The sequence below is a fragment of the Branchiostoma floridae genome, chromosome 19 (genome assembly GCF_000003815.2).
Source record: "Branchiostoma floridae strain S238N-H82 chromosome 19, Bfl_VNyyK, whole genome shotgun sequence".
Classification (NCBI taxonomy): Eukaryota; Metazoa; Chordata; class Leptocardii; order Amphioxiformes; family Branchiostomatidae; genus Branchiostoma; species Branchiostoma floridae.
In genome coordinates, this window is record NC_049997.1 from 1,634,542 (window position 1) to 1,653,304 (window position 18,763).

Sequence of the window (18,763 nt, forward strand, 5' to 3'; positions counted from 1 at the left end):
TTTCCAAATGACCAAAAATTTGGCAGGTCCTGGAGTAAAATGTGCAAATATCCAAATGCATCTTTTTTTCATCATTTTTCACACAGGCCAGATTTCAAAACCCTAAGTTCTGCTGTATATAATGTAGTACCAGGGAAAGCCACCAGGGCACCAAAAAACAAATGAACAAAATTGAATTTTGGTTTGACATTTCAGAAAACATAACCATGAAGTACATTTTGTACATGTAAAAGTACAATGAAGTACACGTAAACCGATAATCATGGTCAAAGTCTAGGGACATCAAGGGACAGGTTATATTAACTAAAGGTGTCTTAAGATTATCATGTGAGAGATAAATGTCATTTTTTTAAATCAATGAAAACAAAGAAATAAGTACCAATTTCGTGCTCAACAGCAAGGTTAACACTTCAATAGTTTGTACCAAATATGATGTACTTACTATTTGTAGTAGTGATAAGTAAGCAATTCCAACGTTGTCAAAGTTTATCTTGTAATTTTCCCAGGTTTTGTTCCTAGCTAGACACACGCTCTTGTTGAAATACATCTCTGGTCCTTTTAAACCTCCATTTTCATCATAGCATAGAAAGTCCTCCACGTCTTCAGTAACTTTGTAACCTACATTGTACGATGCTGGGCAGGTAATATTGCACATTTCCTGAAAATCTTCACACAGTTCTGCTATCTTTGTAGGTGTTTTGTACAAGTTGTTGCACTCTTGGCATATGGCTTGTGTCTCGCAATAGTCGGTGGGCCCTTCCATCAACACGCAGGCAGGCTTCTCATTTTTATTCAAATCATAACAGGTGGCCGGGATGACCTCAGCGATAGGGTCGTTACAGAAGGTCTCGTTGAAAATGATGCACGTCTTCATTTTGAACTCTCCCGGGTTGTTGACTTCGTCCATACACTTGAAGAACTTTCCTTTGAACAGCTGGACGCCCATGATGGCAAAAATCAGCCAGAACACTAAGCATACCATCAATACGTTTGTCACAGAAGGGATCGCACCAATTAAAGCGTTGACAACAACCTGAAGGCAAGACAATAAAATACTTAGTAAAAGACCTGAATCTGTGCAATAACTCAAAATCTTGAGACAAGCCTGTATGATTCTGCCTTGTTAAGGTAAGGACATCATCTGGTTATATTACATGTAATGTACTTGGTCCAGATGTGCACAATGTAGTTGGGCAAAAATCAAACTGTGTTTTTAAACCTTCTCTTAAGCTAAGGGCACAACCTGCCGTACGTGCAATTTGTCTGTACATTTTTTTTGGGGGCCATGTCCATGTATTTCTGAAAACGTTCAGTCTGTCTATACAGGGCAGGCGTGTCACCTATACTGGCACGTACGGGAGTGAATCCGCAGCCCAATGGCACCCAAAGTTTTGCCTGCACATTAAGTTCTATGGTGTGTCTGCATGCTCCAAAATTCGTCAGATTCCCTACGAGTTTGTACGGAGGCGGTACTTACCACTTACAGATCCCAAAAGATTGCCCACAATTTGGCATGTAGACAAGCACGTATTTGCATGGGTTGTGCCCTTACCCATTGCTTACAAGGGGGAAACAGTCTATAGAATCTGATACAGTTGTACAAGTGATGACGGACACAGTGATGAGAGTTGCCTGTGCTTACCTTCATGCCCTCTGCCCTGGAGATAGCTCGCAGGGGTCGGAGTGCACGTATGACCCGCACTGTCTTCAGGCTTTCCGGTACGGAGTCTCCCATGCCCATCAGGTTGGGGATGGCAGTGACCAGGGAAGCCTATCAGGGGACAAGAATATTCCTTCATCAACTTTGTATGGTATGACGGTGGACAACTTAAATAATGTTAGACCTGGTATAATGTTAAATTGAAAGCTTTTGCCCAACTTTGCAGCTGCAGTGAAACCTACAAGTAATTAACTACTAAATGTTTCAGGGCTTGAAATCCTTTTTTCTGCATACCTGCACTGGTGCAGGTAACATTGCAAATTACCTGCACCAGACAAATTTTACCTGAACCACTCAGAATTCAGGAAGCATGGATCATATCAAAAACTGTTCAGTAACTATTGCTATTATTTCCTTTATACTACACATGTGCTACCAGTCAGTAAACCTAGTAAAAATCCACATATACCTATATCATAGTACATGTAATGGACCTGTGCAGGTAAGGTGCAGGTAGACATCACAAATACCTGCACCACACCAATTATACATGCACTAACCTGTATATGCAGGTGGCATTTTGAGCCGTGGTTGCACCATACAAGGTAATCCATTCTACATAAAGAACTGAGACATCCTGATTGAGGAAACTACGAGGGCCTCACCCAGAAATAACAAGCACAACTCAAATTTAGAGGCACAACATCGTAGTATGAAGCCTTTTATCAATATTCTCCAAATTTCAAATCATTGCAGTCATTACTTTCCAGGCATTTGTTTTTTTTTGCAAATCAGAAGGTAAGTGGCGAGAAAAACAAGGGTGAATTGTGATCAGACATGTGTGGGTCGAGTTCCCCATGCCGTAAATTCTTTGTCATTAACAAAAGACATTGTCAAAATGTTTGCTAATGATTCTCTTCCTATTTCAAGCAGAAAGAAGTGGGTCGTCAGGCGTAGCGTAACTGTAGATAGCAACAAATGGGGCAAAACAAGCAGTAAATGTTCAGTTTAGTTCATCCTCAGAGACACCATGACTGCCATAAGGTCCTGTCTAGTATGATGGAGTACTAAAAAAAAATTGGCAATGCAAGACGAGAGAGATTTTCTACAAATCCATTTGAACGTTACTCTCATAATGTTGGAAATACATGGCACAGTATGCCTGGTAAAGAGCTCCAATGCACAATACATGTACATAGATACAGGAAATGGGTATAAGATCTGTTGGACATTTACCATGACAATGATGAAATCCAGCCAGCACCAGGCATTGGTGAAGTATGTTTTAAACCCATAGCCAAGCATTTTGAGAACCATTTCAATGGTAAATATGACCGTGAAGGCATAGTCCGCATATCCAAGGACAGTTTTGACGATAATCTTTTCCTCGGTGTTGATGTATTTGTCTTCAAAAGCCTGTGGCAACAAAAAGACATATTGGTATAAAAATGTAACATTTTCAAGACACTGCAACAGTTACTGCACATCTTTAGTGATCGTCATGCGCAAAAAATACAATAATTAGAATTTTACAATACCTTCTTAGTGAATCAAAGACTTCAGAACTATACTTGTCGAACCTGGCTTATGTTGTCCTTATGTCTAAGCTCTCAATCCAGCTTAATATAAATTAACAGTTTCAATAAATTTCAGAGTGGTTGAAGTGTATTCTGTCCATTACACGTTTCAACTGTGATTTTCAGCACAAGAAATTTTGACATCAATTCTTCTGTGGGAAAAATCTTCAGAATCTATAAAAGGGACCACACCTGAGAAGGTGCTTAAGAGAGAATGTTATCTACAAATATCGCCAGAGAACCTGTGATGAATGTTGCTCTGAAGGGTTGCTAATGTTCATAGTGGGTACCAAGCTTTTACAACCATCAGAAATAGTTTGTGACAAACATAAACTTTGTTATATTGCACATGTAGAAAAACTATTTCTTCCCATGGAGGGAAAATTGTCTAGTATTTGTTTTTCAAATCAGAAGTTATTGTCCCAGAGTAAAACTTTACATGTGAACAGTGATTGCTTAATAAAAACTAAAACATCATTAAGCATCAGGCTCATTCCCATTGAAATGTGCCAAAGAGCAATTTTAGGTTTGAAATAACAATCAGCTGATTCTTAAGTCTAACCTGTTATTGTTTAGGAAAATTAAACAATTAACAATAGCCATTCCAAAACATTGACATAAAAATCACAACTTATATTTTATATCTTACAGGCAGGTAACAAACTTAGGTTACACACAGGTAACATTTGTTACAACACTTACAGTACACATATTAACCTTTTTTTTCCTTCAAAACGATTTACTGTTTTAGATACATCATTTAGGTATGAGGTGACGTATAAATCAACATTAAAAAGCGAATATCTTTTTCACACAAGGTCAAATAGATGACGTAGAAAGCATGAACAATGGTAATGTTTCTTTACAATATTTTGTTGAGCAATGTTGTCTACAAATGAGTTATCAAACCTTTCTTGTTCCTATATAAAGCCAGAAAAACTGTCAAGCATCACAAAAATGGCAATTTCCAGCTAATATGAACATTGCAACTGTCTTGCTCATGGTAGTAACATTTCTTACCAAAGTTGGTGATAAGCATAAACCACCTTACACAGACTCCAAGATCAGTGAAGGTAGCGATGTAATGTGATCTGTCAGATGGTTTGGGTTTACATGTCAAACAATCATTCTGGGATCTGAAGTGTTTTTTTACCACTTTTTTTAATTCTTTATGTCTTTCTCGTGACTATGATTTCTTCTATGCCATCCACCAATACGAATATTGTTGAGCATCTTTTGTAAAACATTACAGGTGTTGTGGGGAAATGAAGAAAGAAGTGGGGTTGTCGGTTATTGGCTCCATATTAAGTCATAAAGGCTGGTGATAGCATTTGGCACATCTATTTCAAAGAGAATGAGCCTTCAGTGAAGTAACAATGTATATCTTACCAGTGCTCCACTGCTCAAGACGATCATTATGATAATGAAGGTCTCAAAGTAATTGTGTTCAATGATCCAGTAAGCCTTGACTCTCAGAGCAGCAAACTTGATGCCGATTGGTGACTTGATGCACTCATCACAACATGGCATAGCCCACTTTTCTGGCCAGCAGTCTGGTGGATATTCTACAATCACACCAGAACTTGCATAGTCGCTCTGCTTCTCCTTCGAGCCTGGGGAGCCTGGGTCGTCAGGGAGGTCGCCATCTGGCTTCTCATCCATGTTCAACACACCATCAGACAGTTTGGTGGGAGTGTACGCAGGGTCAAGCATACCCTCAGATAGCTTACCATTGGACAACACACCGTCAGATAATTTATCAGGTATTGAACCGAGTCCATTTCCTATCTTATCCATCATTGGGACCACACCATTTTCTTTCTGGCACAAGGATGGCTCACTGGAACTTTTAGCTGGGGTAGTACTTGCTTTGCTGAGCCCATTAGAGGTGGACGATGACCGATTGCCATCCTTATTCTCATCTTTTGATTCTTCCATTTCCTTATTATCCTTTATGCATTCACCATCTGGAATGTACTGGTTTTCTGACTCTTTTTCATTGCTCTCTGATTCCTTTTTCTGAAAGACAAGGTAGTGAAAACTGTCAGTCCAAAGTTTTGCATTACTGTGATTTAGATGTACAATGTATAATATCTGTAAAGCCCCCATTTCCACATGGCTTGAACCATGCCTCCCAACTACTCCAAGCCCTCTCCATACAATGGTTGTCATGAGTGTTGAGTAAGGTCTTGTGTGAATGGGAGTTGACCTTCAATTAAAGTCAGGTGCAGTCAGGAGATGTTGGAAGGGATGGCTGTCTGGAAGTTGTCAAACAGTTGGGAATGGTTGGGAGGAAGTTGGCAGCATCCTTATGCATCTGTGGCATACTTTCATATGGCTGTGCTCAAAGTACCCTTTTGCAAATGCAACCACATTTCTTAAATGCAATAAAAACTGACAAAAAATAGTTACATGTAACTAATTATAACATTGTACTGGAAAGCTTGATGTATTTCCTTCTTTAAGGTACAGGTACATTTTCCTACTCTGTGTTCTAACGGATGTCACTCAAAACATCTGGAAGTAATCTCCATATCTTATCCCGTTGTGTTGTTCACCTGGATGTCTAACCTTCATTGAAATTAAAATAGTGCTATTACTACTAATTTCTTATTACTACTAAGTGCTTGTGACACCAAACCACACCTAATCTTTTTCTTATCATTTCAGTATTTAATTTAATGATCATAGTAACATCAACCTTATAATTCCACTGGGTGTCATTATAATACTGCCATGTCAAAAAAACTTGACTGTAGAGTCCTTTTCAACATTGTCTTGAACATCTAAATATCTGATGTGTATATACCTAAGGATTACTGGAGGTATTGCATTTGTACATCTCTTTAAATCACTTTTTAAAAAGTACGTATTTTTCTCATGTGGCGATAATAATCATGGCATTTGGTAGAATTAAGAGAGTTGATGTTACAAGTCATGTAAAACAATGGTTTACATGTAAGTGCTATTTGCGGAGAATATAAAATCATGTAATCATGATGGCATAAAACAGACAAAATACCAGGCCTCGTCACAGGCTCTAACCTTGGAAGGTATCATGGTCAATAGGAAGTTAAACAATCTAATGAAACCAGTTAGGAAGTACCATTCACCTTCCTAGGAGCCTTGGTGACGTCGATGATGTCCATTTCGGAGTTGAAGCCACACATGGCTACAGGTATCCCATTCTGAGAGCTCCATGGTGTACCGGACTCTGCCAAGGATGGCCGTTTCCCAACATAACCATTTTGGAGCACAACTGCCTCGCCATCTAAGTAAGGAGGACGAAAAGAGAATCATCCAATGAGGATTGTTATTCAAATGGACAACAGTTACAGTTGTTTTGTATCAGGTATCTAAATCTTATACAACTCTGGACCAAAACCAATCGGAAGATTTTATGGCTTTGCTGAATTCAATGATTTTCAAACATGTGTTGTATATGTGAGTAATTAGTATTGACATCTACTGTATGTATACTTAAGCAGAATAAAACTTTCGAAAAGATTGGAAGAGAAATTGTGCAACTACTACCGCCACAGCTAGGACAGTCTCACTACCCAGAAGGAGGGTATCTAATGGCTGTGATTCAAGGTAAAGAAAATGTTGGTTCGAGATCTTCCACGGTCTTATAACTACTAAATGAGTAAAATTCAATGCATTGATGACACAGTCACTAACAAATTTAGCAGTAAAGCAGAAATCCCCACCCATGGTTGGGACCTCCCCATCCACATAAGTCTTCTCAATCTTCCACTCCTCGTCATCATCTCCACCTTCATCTTCAGCATCTTCCTCCTCCTCCTGGTCAAATGGTGGCCAGTTTTTCTTTGGTTTTGGTACAAAGCAAGGTAGGAAACAATATATGATGTACTTAAAGAAAAAAATGATCTTGTTCACGCCGATCACAATGTTGTTGGGTTCTCCGCTGCCTTCATCTCCAGACTCTTCCAACCCACTAAATGAACTGAGGAGCAAAGCAAGGAACAGGTTCAAAATCTGTAATGGACAAGGAACACAGAAAGGTGCAATTAGTAATATAACTGAATTAGTCAACAGTATAAACACCTACATTAAAAATTCAATAGTTGTCTTTCTTTCAACATGCACAGTCATGTCTTTTAGATTGAAAAAGTTTCCTTTGGCACAAAGTATTTCTGTCTTCCCTAGCCTTAGTGCTGAAAAGTCTGTTGAACCACAAAGTCAAATATATAATGTTACATCCATACTTGTATCTGGCTGAGGTGCAAATAGAGTGATTAGTGGTATTGGAGAGGTTAGGTTGTCAATTGGGGAGACGGCACAAGAATAAGTAACTGCACGGTATACGTAGATAGACATTGACATCCTACAAGGAAAACAGAGACATAATAGTCACAAACAATAATGTAAAGGAATTGTTAGTCACATGTGTGTTTAGTAAGTGGGTTCAGAAAGAATAATCATTAACAAGATTAAGAGACATTCCACTAATGCCCCAAGGTCCATCAGGACAAGTTTACCCCATTGTTACAAATTTGTATACATTTTGCAACTGAGAAAACTGCTAGGAAGTTTTTATTGTTTGCTAGTTTCTTTGTCTATAGTTCACAGTTCCTGTGGTCAACCTGGAAAAGATTCTTTGCATCAGCATTGATGAATGTAGAATACGGACAGGGACTGGCACAAGTAAAATGGTGAACAGTGTGTACAAGAACAGGCAAGTAAGCATGCCTATAGCTACTGGGGTACAGAATTGGCAGGTGTTTCATGTCCTGATGGTGAGGAGAGCTTTTGGGCTGTCACTAGATATACATGTAAGCACCTGGAAGTTAGAGATTGGCAACAGTGGTTATCAACACTCCAACTATGTCCTGTCATTTTGATGGTGATCATGTAGAACAATTCTTCAACTTTTTGGAGTGGAGAGGTGCCATATGTTGCCCCTAAGTGCCAATCATCAATAATTTGATCTAAGTTAAATGTTGATATTGTTGAGACCTGTATAAATTTATGTTGGGAGTGTGAGGTACAGGTAAGATGGGACAGCTGAGGTTAGTATGTACATGTTAGCACTTGTTAAAACATATGCCAGCTGTAGATGGGGGAAGTAGAAAATAATGTGGGAGTTAGGGCACACAGCTGAAAACTTCAGTCCTTACACTGTTATCCTTTTTAATACACATACTAAATACATGTAACTTAACACTGTTTTTAAAACAGAGGTAAAATTGAGGGCCCTATTGAAAAACTGCTGTAATATCCTACATTTTATGACAACTTTTCAAGTAAGCTTGTTGGTAAGCCATGTCTGAGAGTTAATTTATTGGTAAGCCATATCTGAGAGGTTGTCAGAGACTGCCAATGGAAAGAAGACTTGTCGATGAATTTACAGATTACAAAGTACCCCACCCCAAAAGAACCATTTTGATAAACTAAATCCCTAAGGAACAATGTGATGCAAATTACATGTGACTCTGTGATCTAGATGTTATTATGAAGATGGCTGCAAAGACGAGATGATGATGAAATGGTATATGCCGCAATCATCCACTGTTTGGCTCCATGTAGTTCATTCGCCTGTAGAAATCATGTAGAAATAGTCTGTTAGGAAATGTCCTCATAACCTGTGAATTATTCATCCTCAAGTTAGATTTGAAAGTTGAAATGCTGTCAAAAACACAACTGCTATGACTGGCATTTTCACATGAGTGCTAAAGAATTATACAATTATGAGTGAAAAGACATTCTGTTCACGTACACAAGCAGCTAATGATGTCATAAATTTCTAAGCTATCTAAGCTATCTAAAACACTGTCACAGTGTCAATGCATATGTAGAATGTGAAGTTTGACTTCTGTGGGCTTTGAGACCACACCAATTTATCAGCTCTTAGATATTTGCAGGAAGTTACATGTAACGTTATATGCACCCAGACCAGAACTGGACATAGCTTCAGTTCCCCCAAAAATCTGGAACCAGTTCTAAACTACATTCTCCTTTTGATTCTAAAGTAAACCTGTTAAATACCTTTAATAGATCATGAAATTGGGAAACAAATGAAAACATTGCTGTTGTTGTGTTTACTACTGACTGTACATAATTTGGCATGCATTTTTGAACTGTAAAATTTAATGTAAAATTTATGCCAACATGCAATTTTACGTATGACTGAAATACAGTATAAAAAGACTGAAAGACAATGTCATGGATTCTGGTCTGGGAACCTGAATGCCAGGACGTGAACCTGAACATGACTTGGGGTGCACAGCACTATGTACCTAGTAGACACATTGTATTGAATGGAGCTTGGAGGCAAAAAAATTACAGACAATGCTGCTCTTGCTGAACTGCCAAAATATGACCACTTACAGATACCTTGAATTGTGTGAGTAATCACTTTTCAAAAATTTCAAATCATTTCAAGAATAATTAATCAAATTGGTGTGGTCAGTATAACCAAAGCATATTGTCAAGTTCAACAAATAACAGTAAAGAAACGGTACGTACAATTAGGTTGCCGATGAGAACTGTCAGAAGGAAGAAGGGGACACAGGTATATCTGACACCTTTTTCCTCTGGATTTTCATGACCAGGACAATTCTCAAACTTGACTATGTCGCAGCGCATGCAGTCCCACATGGATTCTATCCACTCTCCACACAGGACGCGGAACACAATCATGAAGCTACGAAGGAAGTCCTCAAAGTTCCAACGAGGCCTATCCAAGAGCGGTGTCCATGTCCTGTAGCATTCGCCAAACACCTGCATGCCAAGCACAGCAAAGATGTAGATGACGATGCCCAGGACAAAGGTCAAGTTCCCAAGGGCGCCCATGGAATTCCCAATGATGGACAGCAACTTGTTCAGCGTGGGCCAGGACTTGGCTAACTTGAAGACACGGAGCTGGAAAAGATATGATGCATGAGTTAACAAAGAAAATAAAGACCTGAATGATGACCTATCAACATGTAGCTGAGTTCATAATGGGAAAGTTTCAGAAAAGTAATTTTGAAGATCATTGTTTTTCCACAAAAGTTGATAATTCTAGATATTTTTCTAAAAATTAAGTCTTGTTATTACTCAAATATCAAGGCACTTAAAGTTAATGTTCGTAAGACAGAGAAATGTCACTAACCAATCGAAATGATCGAAGAACTGAGAATCCTGCTAGACCGCCACCCATCAACTGCTCCATCAAGATCTCAATACAACTGAGAATCACGATGAAGGAGTCAAACATATTCCAGCCCACTGCAAAGTAATCTTTTGGCCCCATACCAATCAACTTGAAAAAAAATTCCCCTGCAAAGATTCCACTGAAAACCTGTAGAATGGAGACAAAAAAGATTCACAGATTGTTAGGAATGTATTGCTGGAGCAGTCGTACTTTGTCTTTAGAAACATTGTTGGACTTTTGCTTTGATTATCAACACTACTATTTGGAACTCAACATTTGGCTAAAAATTTAAAGAAAAATGTAGTGAGAAATAGCATGTTAACCCTTCATGACAACACTATGCAATCATATAGTACACATGTCTTGAATGAAAATGAAGAGCACATTGCCCATTGATTCAGTGGCATAATACCATGTATACTTTGATTATGCAATATGGAAACCTAACCAAAGTAGTACCATGATTACTACCAACACAGATGAGCTACTGTACATGCTGTAGTTAAAGGGGCATTCCACTCCACACGGGAGTGTTATTTTCCGATAAATATTAATTTTAGGAAGTGATAACTGTATACTACTTCACATTATACGATAAAGTACCCAGTTGCTCCACATGCCTCAAAAGTTTTCAGTCTTCTACTAAACTCCCCAAGTACCCTCTAATTGAATTAATCCTATGGCTGAATACAATGCAAGACTTTTAGGTAAGGTTACAAAACTAATTTCAGGTTCGCTAAGAAATCTCCTCTTGTTCTTGTATTCTTTGCTATCTTATGAGCAATTTGCCTTCTCGGTGTGCTTAGCGTACCTCATTTATTCCGAAAATATGTACGATAAACACAGTGTCTATGCGTATAGGGAATGCATGGGTAGGGTCTGCATGGGTTAAGTGATTGTCATTATTGTACACATCACGTAATTCATCCCAAGGTGAATTCCACAGAATTCGGCTGATTATGTATTCATTGCCACATTATCTATTGGAAAACAAGACTCCCTTCTGGAGTGGAATGCCCCTTTAAGACTGACCACTTGTTCCCAATGGTATACATGTATATGTAAACATACAGTACATGTACAAGGAATGGAAACATAGTTTACATGGCACTAGATAGGTGGTTTAAGTCCCTTACATAATTGCCAACTTCCAGGGTCTTTTCAAACGGTTTGTTTTGCGAGATGTCGTGATAGTCCATGGCCATGAAGACTGTGTTGAATATAATACACAGCGTGATGAAGAGCTCCATGACAGGGTCACAGATGAACAGGAAACTGATTCTGGCGATGACGTTCCAACATGGCGGGCACTTCCAGCCACACAGCACATTAAAAGCCTGCAAGAGAAGGCAGCAAAAAAGTCTTTAATTGTACTTATCAATAACTTATCTTATTGACATCATTTGTACAGATTCTAGACAGATAACCACATCATTGGTAGCCCCTGAGTAATAGTTCGTACTAATCAACCTACATTGTACCAGTCCAAACTACTTAGTACTAGTACACCCTACATTGTAACAGTCCACCTTACATTGTACCAGTCCACCCGACAGTGTGCTAGTCCACCTTACATTACACATCCACCCTAGATTGTACCAATCCACCCTATGTGGTCCCAGTCTGCCCTACATTGTACCAGTCTGCCCTATACACTGCACCAGTCCACTCTACATTGTTTGGTCCACCTTACATTATTTAGTCCACCCTACAGTGCAGTAGTCCACTTAACATTGTACCAGTCCACCCAACATTGTTATAATCCACCACATATAGTCCCAATATGGTCCCAGTCCACCCTTCATTGTACCATTGTACCAGTCCAACTTTCATTGTAACAGTCCACCCTAAATTGCACCAGTCTACCTTAAGGGTCACAGGCATGTTGGAGGCAGAATCGTTCACAGAGGCACCTTTGCGCTATTTTAGCCACTTTTCTCTTGCACTCTCACTGACGTGAGGCACTGTTGTGTTTCAAGTCCAGATGAAATCACAGTGTTGTCAATTTCTCAAAAATTATCAAAATGTATTAAAAAGAGAATCAAAAGAAAATATAAATTTAAAGGACATTGTTATGACATGTCAAAAACCACAGGTAACATATCATGAACTACAATTGTCCAACCTTAATCAAAATACCCTTACAGCAAAGGAAATGACATAAATCTCCTATTACACTGAGCAGAGGTACTGTTGAGGTGCTGTTGAGGTACGTTGGAGTTCATTCGATTGTGTACCAATGTAAAATGCATCAGAAATAGATTTCTGGCCTTGAAAGGATGTTCACTTTTGATACTTACTTATTGATACTTGGTGCAATATATGTAATAGATCATCAAACATACGTATAACATTAAAACCATCCTACACTGTTCAGTCCACCCTACATTGTACCAGTCCACACTACATTGTACCAGTCCATCCTACACTGTTCAGTCCACCCTACATTGTACCAGTCCATCCTACACTGTTCAGTCCACCCTACATTGTACCAGTCCATCCTACACCGTTCAGTCCACCCTACATTGTACCAGTCCACCCTACATTGTACCAGTCCACCCTACATTGTACCAGTCCACCCTACATTGTACCAGTCCACCCTACATTGTACCAGTCCACCCTACATTGTACCAGTCCACCCTACATTGTACCCGTCCATCCTACACTGTTCAGTCCACCCTACATTGTACCAGGTACATTTGTACAAAGCAAAGCAAAAACCAAACAAAAGTGCAAAGCAAAGACAAAACGAGATGTCAAGTCAAAACAAGTCACTAAGCCTTAATATGAGATATAGATGACGTATACTTATTATTAGTAACCTCATATTAAGGTGCAGAGCAAGAACACATAGTCCTCATCAGAAACAAAAGGTTCCAGATATAACAACACTCACTATTTGTAATGGAGTAGGTGGTTCTTCATCATCAGTCTCCCAGTCCGATGAATCGTATTCTTCATCATCACCTGGAAATAAAATAAAAAATAACTTCCATCACATCTTCAAACCAATTATTTGTGGAACTTTTCCTCGGCATGCTTATTGGTGACATCTATGATCTACCCCTCTACGTCAACTCTACATGACAAAATTGATTGTATATAGTGTACCTGTCAGAAAAAAAAGGTTGTGGCCTCACTTCCAAATCAAACAAATTAACTGGGTTAGTGTTAGCAGCCTGATACTATAGAGTCCATAGCCCAGGAGCTGTCCCATCAGCAGGTGTACAATATCAGGGCTGCGTAATCCCCATTATCCATCATAAGAAAGTGAAAGAAAAAGGAGTGTTAGGCCCTGTTCATGATGCAAAAAATGAAACGGTTCTATCGGTTAGGCCTGGAAATCCGACAGCAAACGACAGGAAACGGTTTGCATTTTGCGTTCATGATGCAAACTTGCAAACTGTTTCAGTTCCTTGAAAAGGCATGGTAATGCATGGTAATGCGACCTCTGACCCCTGAGGCTGTTGTGATCTTGCCCAAACTTGTACTTCTGTGTCAGACTATTGGTCTTTGTTCGAAATTGAACCAATGTCTTACTGAATTCAAAGCTGGGTTCTGTTATGACCTTGGAAATGCCTCTGAAAACATTGTGGTCACGATATATGCCATGCTATGACATTTCCACTGGATCTCCTGACACATTCCCCTTACGATATCAGGACTGCTAGCTCCTCAGTCGACCAGGAGGCGGCCCGATAATAAAAACGAATTTTACGATTGAAAACACGGCCGAAACACCCGAATGACACATTAAAAATTGTACTTTTCCCCCATGCCTGGATGTAAAACGGATCGCGCCGCTTTTGCGTTCATGATGCAAATTCGCAATTCCGGATAAGGAAGAAACCATTTCAATACTACCTCGCGAGGAGGTTCCGAAAAAAACGTTTCCTATCGCTTCAGATCCATTTCGGAGCGTTCATGATGACAAAACTTATCCGTTTTAGCTGGCCAAACCGATAGAACCATTTTATTTTTTGCATCATGAACGGGGCCTTAGTGTGCTCTAACAAGGCAGATCATTTTCTATGAGGGAGTGGTGTGTAATACACGTAATACCAAAGATAAAATACCTGCAGTTACTGTTAAACCATTCATATATACACATTGATGCCCATACTTACGGACAAAACCAGCCTTCCTCACTGCAATTTCCTTTTCTGATTTTTCTTTCTCAGTCTCCTCCATTGTGTGTTTTTCTTGAACTGCTTCCACCTCTCCATCCGGCTGCATCTGAGTCAAAGTCACATCAGAATCACATACAAGTTCTTTCTGACTGTTTCAGCAGAGGCTATGGCTTCTTCTGCCTCGAAGAGATCCGAGCCAAAAAATAAATGTCTGCATGGACGTATGTTTTGTGAGAAATTCCCTTTTAGCCAACCAAACTGATCTCAGATTGGTGAAAGCTTGTACTTAGTGTTTACCATGGACAAAGGTCCCTTCGTGTACATTACAGTTACATGTAGATGCTTTGTTATTGATAAAATGTGTCTGTATCAGCAGGATTACTACAATTATAAAGCATGCAACAAACATGAAAAACAAAATCAGCAAATCATGAATTCTAAAGGAAAAATTTGCTAAATTGTTCTCACCTTTGCCAGAAGGTTATGTAATTTCAGTAGCATTTGTGTGTGTTGTGTTAATGTATGTATGAGTGTATGTAACGTTAGGTATGTAGTTGACCAGCATATCTCTAGAATGCCCACATGGATAATCCGATTGTCTTGATACTTAGGATACGGGTAGGTCTTGATGAGACCTTGGGACGATTAGATTTTGGGCTCCCTAGCAGCTTGCTATAGTACTGCAGCAGAACTTGCTTTTTGTCTTCCGCGGCGAAAGGCAATCAGACGGAAATTAGATTTCTGTCCGTCTGGGTCGACCATGCCATACCGTGCTAGCGAGATATTCTACCCTGCAGATTCGACGGTATGTAACGTTATGACATACGTATCGGGCAACCATGAATGTGCTGCTTGGTTTGCGGTCCATGCCATATCGTGCTAGCGAGATATTGGTCGCTGCAGATTCGACGTTGCCAAAGGCCATGCAAGTATGTATGACATACGTATCGGCCTACCATGAATGTGCTGCTTGGTTTATGCATGGCTTATAAGCAGGAATTTGCAGAGACGGATGTGAACGGTGAGGATTTCTTCGTAAGATTGTGTACAATTTATAAACTAACATGTTCGCTGTTTGGTTATAATAAAACAGACATGGTAGAGAACAGTTTGACATGTCATTTACTTTGTTTTATGGAAAATCACCGCTACAAAATCTAGAATTGTGTAAGATGCGTGCGCTGCATCTGACATGGTGTGGGAGGAGGGCGTATTCGGAAATTTCTTACTCTAAGAAATTTCAGGCTATTTTCGTGTAACAAACTTCTTTCAGCAAAATAGTAGCCCTCGGATGCGTTGAAAATAGAATTACCCACATTTAATTTATAATTTCGAAAGGGAAGATTCTGACCGAGCTCGACGGAGTGAGTCTGACGCATGACGTCACGACTCCGTCAAGTAAAAGCATAATTGCGTTACTAAAAGAAACGAAACGTTCCATTAAACATACCACAGACCTGTTTTAGTTTAAAATATCTAGTACCTTTCTCTTGATCTTGCCATTAAAAAAAATTATTTCCATTACTGTATATGCCATGTTAATATTTTATGTTGTTTATGGTGACAATACTTTGTTTGTTCTTTCAGAAATTCAGGACACATCTACTGATAAATTTGATTACTACAGTGCACTTTGATAAAACCCTGTTGTACTGTAACAGAGTCGTTCTTAACAGCGAAACAATCCGAATAAAGTTAATTCATGTATCATTCATACAGTTGTGTTATTATACAGTTCAAGTAAAATATACTCTGTGAGAACCACTACCTTACTAAACAGTTATATAACCTAGCACTTGACCAAACTGTGCCAGAGCTGCCAACGTTGCAGACTTGGCACCCATAAGTATATATATAAGTATAAGTATATATATAAGTAAGCGAAAGACCAGCTTTTTTCAGAAGCTCTTGTTTTAGTGGTAGATAGCTCTTGGCAGTAAGTGGTAATTAGGTTTGGGCCCCCTAGCAGCTTTTTGGGAAACTCCAATTAGTTTCAGACTTTGAAAGAGACAAAATTATTCGAGAAGGTATAAACAGATTGTCGTGATTTTTGGTATGCAGATAGCTTAAGTAATTAAGTGATGCTTGATAAGATTTGATAGTAATTATGCAAATGGAGTCTAATTTGCATGATTAATGAGGAAATTGTCTAAACCTGCCCTGTTCCATCAAAGGAATTGCAACATGATTGCAACATGTGGTACTGTAAATGCAGAAATGTTCGCGGTGGATTAATGTTCGCGGTTTTCGCGGCTGCCGCTTCACCGCGAATTTAAAACCACCGCGAATATTTTTCCATAACAGTAAGAGACTACAGTGCATGGTGCTACCGCGAAATTAAAACCACCGCGAAAAGTCCATTTTCCCGTTACCGCGAAATTAAATCCCCGCAAACGTAAATGCATTTACAGTATTTGTAACTGACAGAGAAGAATGTTGGTCGGTAAATATTATGCAAATAAATGAACTTTTTTGTACAATTGATGACAAACACAATTAATACACCAGTTTAAAAGGTAAAATCATTTAGCGAAGGTATGGGATTGTGGAACTCTAGTTTATGAATGGCCTATAACTGGAAAATTAGCAAAGGTTTAGGCCTTTTTCTAGCCTGGTATCCATCCTATTCTAGCTCCGGTTTGCTCCTCTGGTTGCTTTTCTGCAGAATATTTGCAAAGGGAAGCAAACCGGAGCTAGAACAGTGTGGATACCAGTCCAACTTGCATAACTTGAACAAAACAATACACTGGCTGAAAGAATGAAAACTTTGTCAATTATAACATTTTTCAGGTAGGCAATGCTTCATGTATGTTCAAATGATGAGATTTACCACATTTCAGGCTGTTTCTGTAATGGTATTTTTTACCAGGGACCAAAATTGCATGATGCTACATTGTCATATGATGCTATAACGGGGGCCGCCCTAAGATGCTTCCTGCCCTAAGATGCCACGGATGTTATGCTGATCTTATTATGCATAAGTACACCGTGTTTGTTGCCACTGACTATGATGATTAGAAAGGTAAATAAACCAAACAAACAGCTGTTTTTTTCCATTGAAAAAATACCTAGTACACATATTCACTTCCCTTTTTTTTTAAGACAGACTTTTCAGAATAATGTTGGTAGCGCCGAATCACTGTGGTCACCTGTTTCTAGGTATTGGTGGCTCGTGTCCCTAAATATACAACCTGTACAAAACAGCCACACAACTGTCATACACGTAAGAAATAAAGCTTCACAAAACACTACAAATATTGGTCTTCAAATGTTTGTTGAGTAGAAGACCGGCCATAGAAAAAACAATGTAAGCATCACCGCCGTTGTTTTCCCCGGGGAGTGTGGCCCTGAAGGTGGCAGACGAGCGAACGCTCCAAAGATTTGTTACTCTAACAAACGACACGTACCGTCCATAAAAATGAAACTTCACAGAGTGATGTCAAATATGTTTCGAATGAGGTTTTTTTTTGTGATTTTGCCGTTTTTCGTAATGATTTTGTTAGTCGGGCCGCCACATTCAGTGCATTTCGCCCATTTCCCATGAAAACACGACCTGGATTGTGATAGATTCAGCCCTCCTCACGGGAGACGAGAAGCACACACAATCACAATTCTATTGTCAAAAGAAAGCTAATATATCATAGAATTAGAATTTTTATTTTATGTTTATCTAAATTGGTCACCAGCTTTCGAAGGGAGCAAATTACAAAAGCGTGTCAAGTTAGGGCGCACTGTCTAACGCAGCTCAAAATCGGAAGTTATATTCACGATAACGTCCTCAGCGTTTGCCAGTTGTAACGCGGAGGGTGAAGGGTTCATGAACAGTATGAATGCATTCCTTATCCAAGTATGGTCTCTAGATGAATGTGTTAAAAATTCATTGATCAAAACTTGACCACTCTTTGGCAACTAGTGATGGAGCGCCGTGAGTTAGAGCGCGTAAAAATGCGTAGCATCTAAAGGCGGACCCCGTTACATGTAACAAGTTATATCACCTCAATTCTCAATACTTCAAGACATTTAAAATTTGGTTGTAAGTTTGTTATTACTCCATCGGATTCCATAAGATTTGCCCTGATGGAGTTGGTGCTGTTTTCTTTTTACCAAACTGAAGCTAGTACTCAGATTTTGAAAGGCAATTTGTACATTTGGTATCTCATGTGCATTTTTGATTACAGTGATTTTGAAAAGATCATACATGCAATTAAACCATTTATTTCCAGAAATTACCTCAGTG

The 18,763-nt window shown here is 39.1% G+C and overlaps 1 protein-coding gene across 7 annotated transcripts in view; it reads right to left on the reverse strand.

The window, feature by feature from the left end:
* Positions 1-18,763, reverse strand: part of LOC118406715 (sodium channel protein type 4 subunit alpha-like) — a 72,964-nt gene that overhangs the window by 17,339 nt on the left and 36,862 nt on the right. For 6 of the 7 annotated variants that reach the window (XM_035806983.1, XM_035806986.1, XM_035806984.1 and 3 more), the window contains 11 exons: positions 14,524-14,632; positions 13,293-13,363; positions 11,533-11,733; positions 10,355-10,543; positions 9,727-10,122; positions 6,948-7,236; positions 6,351-6,508; positions 4,627-5,256; positions 2,897-3,076; positions 1,643-1,771; positions 443-1,033 (listed from right to left, as the gene is read on the reverse strand). In XM_035806983.1, coding sequence (XP_035662876.1) covers positions 443-1,033; positions 1,643-1,771; positions 2,897-3,076; positions 4,627-5,256; positions 6,351-6,508; positions 6,948-7,236; positions 9,727-10,122; positions 10,355-10,543; positions 11,533-11,733; positions 13,293-13,363; positions 14,524-14,632 — 2,943 coding nt within the window. The remainder of the gene's footprint in view (positions 1-442; positions 1,034-1,642; positions 1,772-2,896; positions 3,077-4,626; positions 5,257-6,350; positions 6,509-6,947; positions 7,237-9,726; positions 10,123-10,354; positions 10,544-11,532; positions 11,734-13,292; positions 13,364-14,523; positions 14,633-18,763) is intronic. The other variant, XM_035806987.1, reaches the window with a different exon arrangement.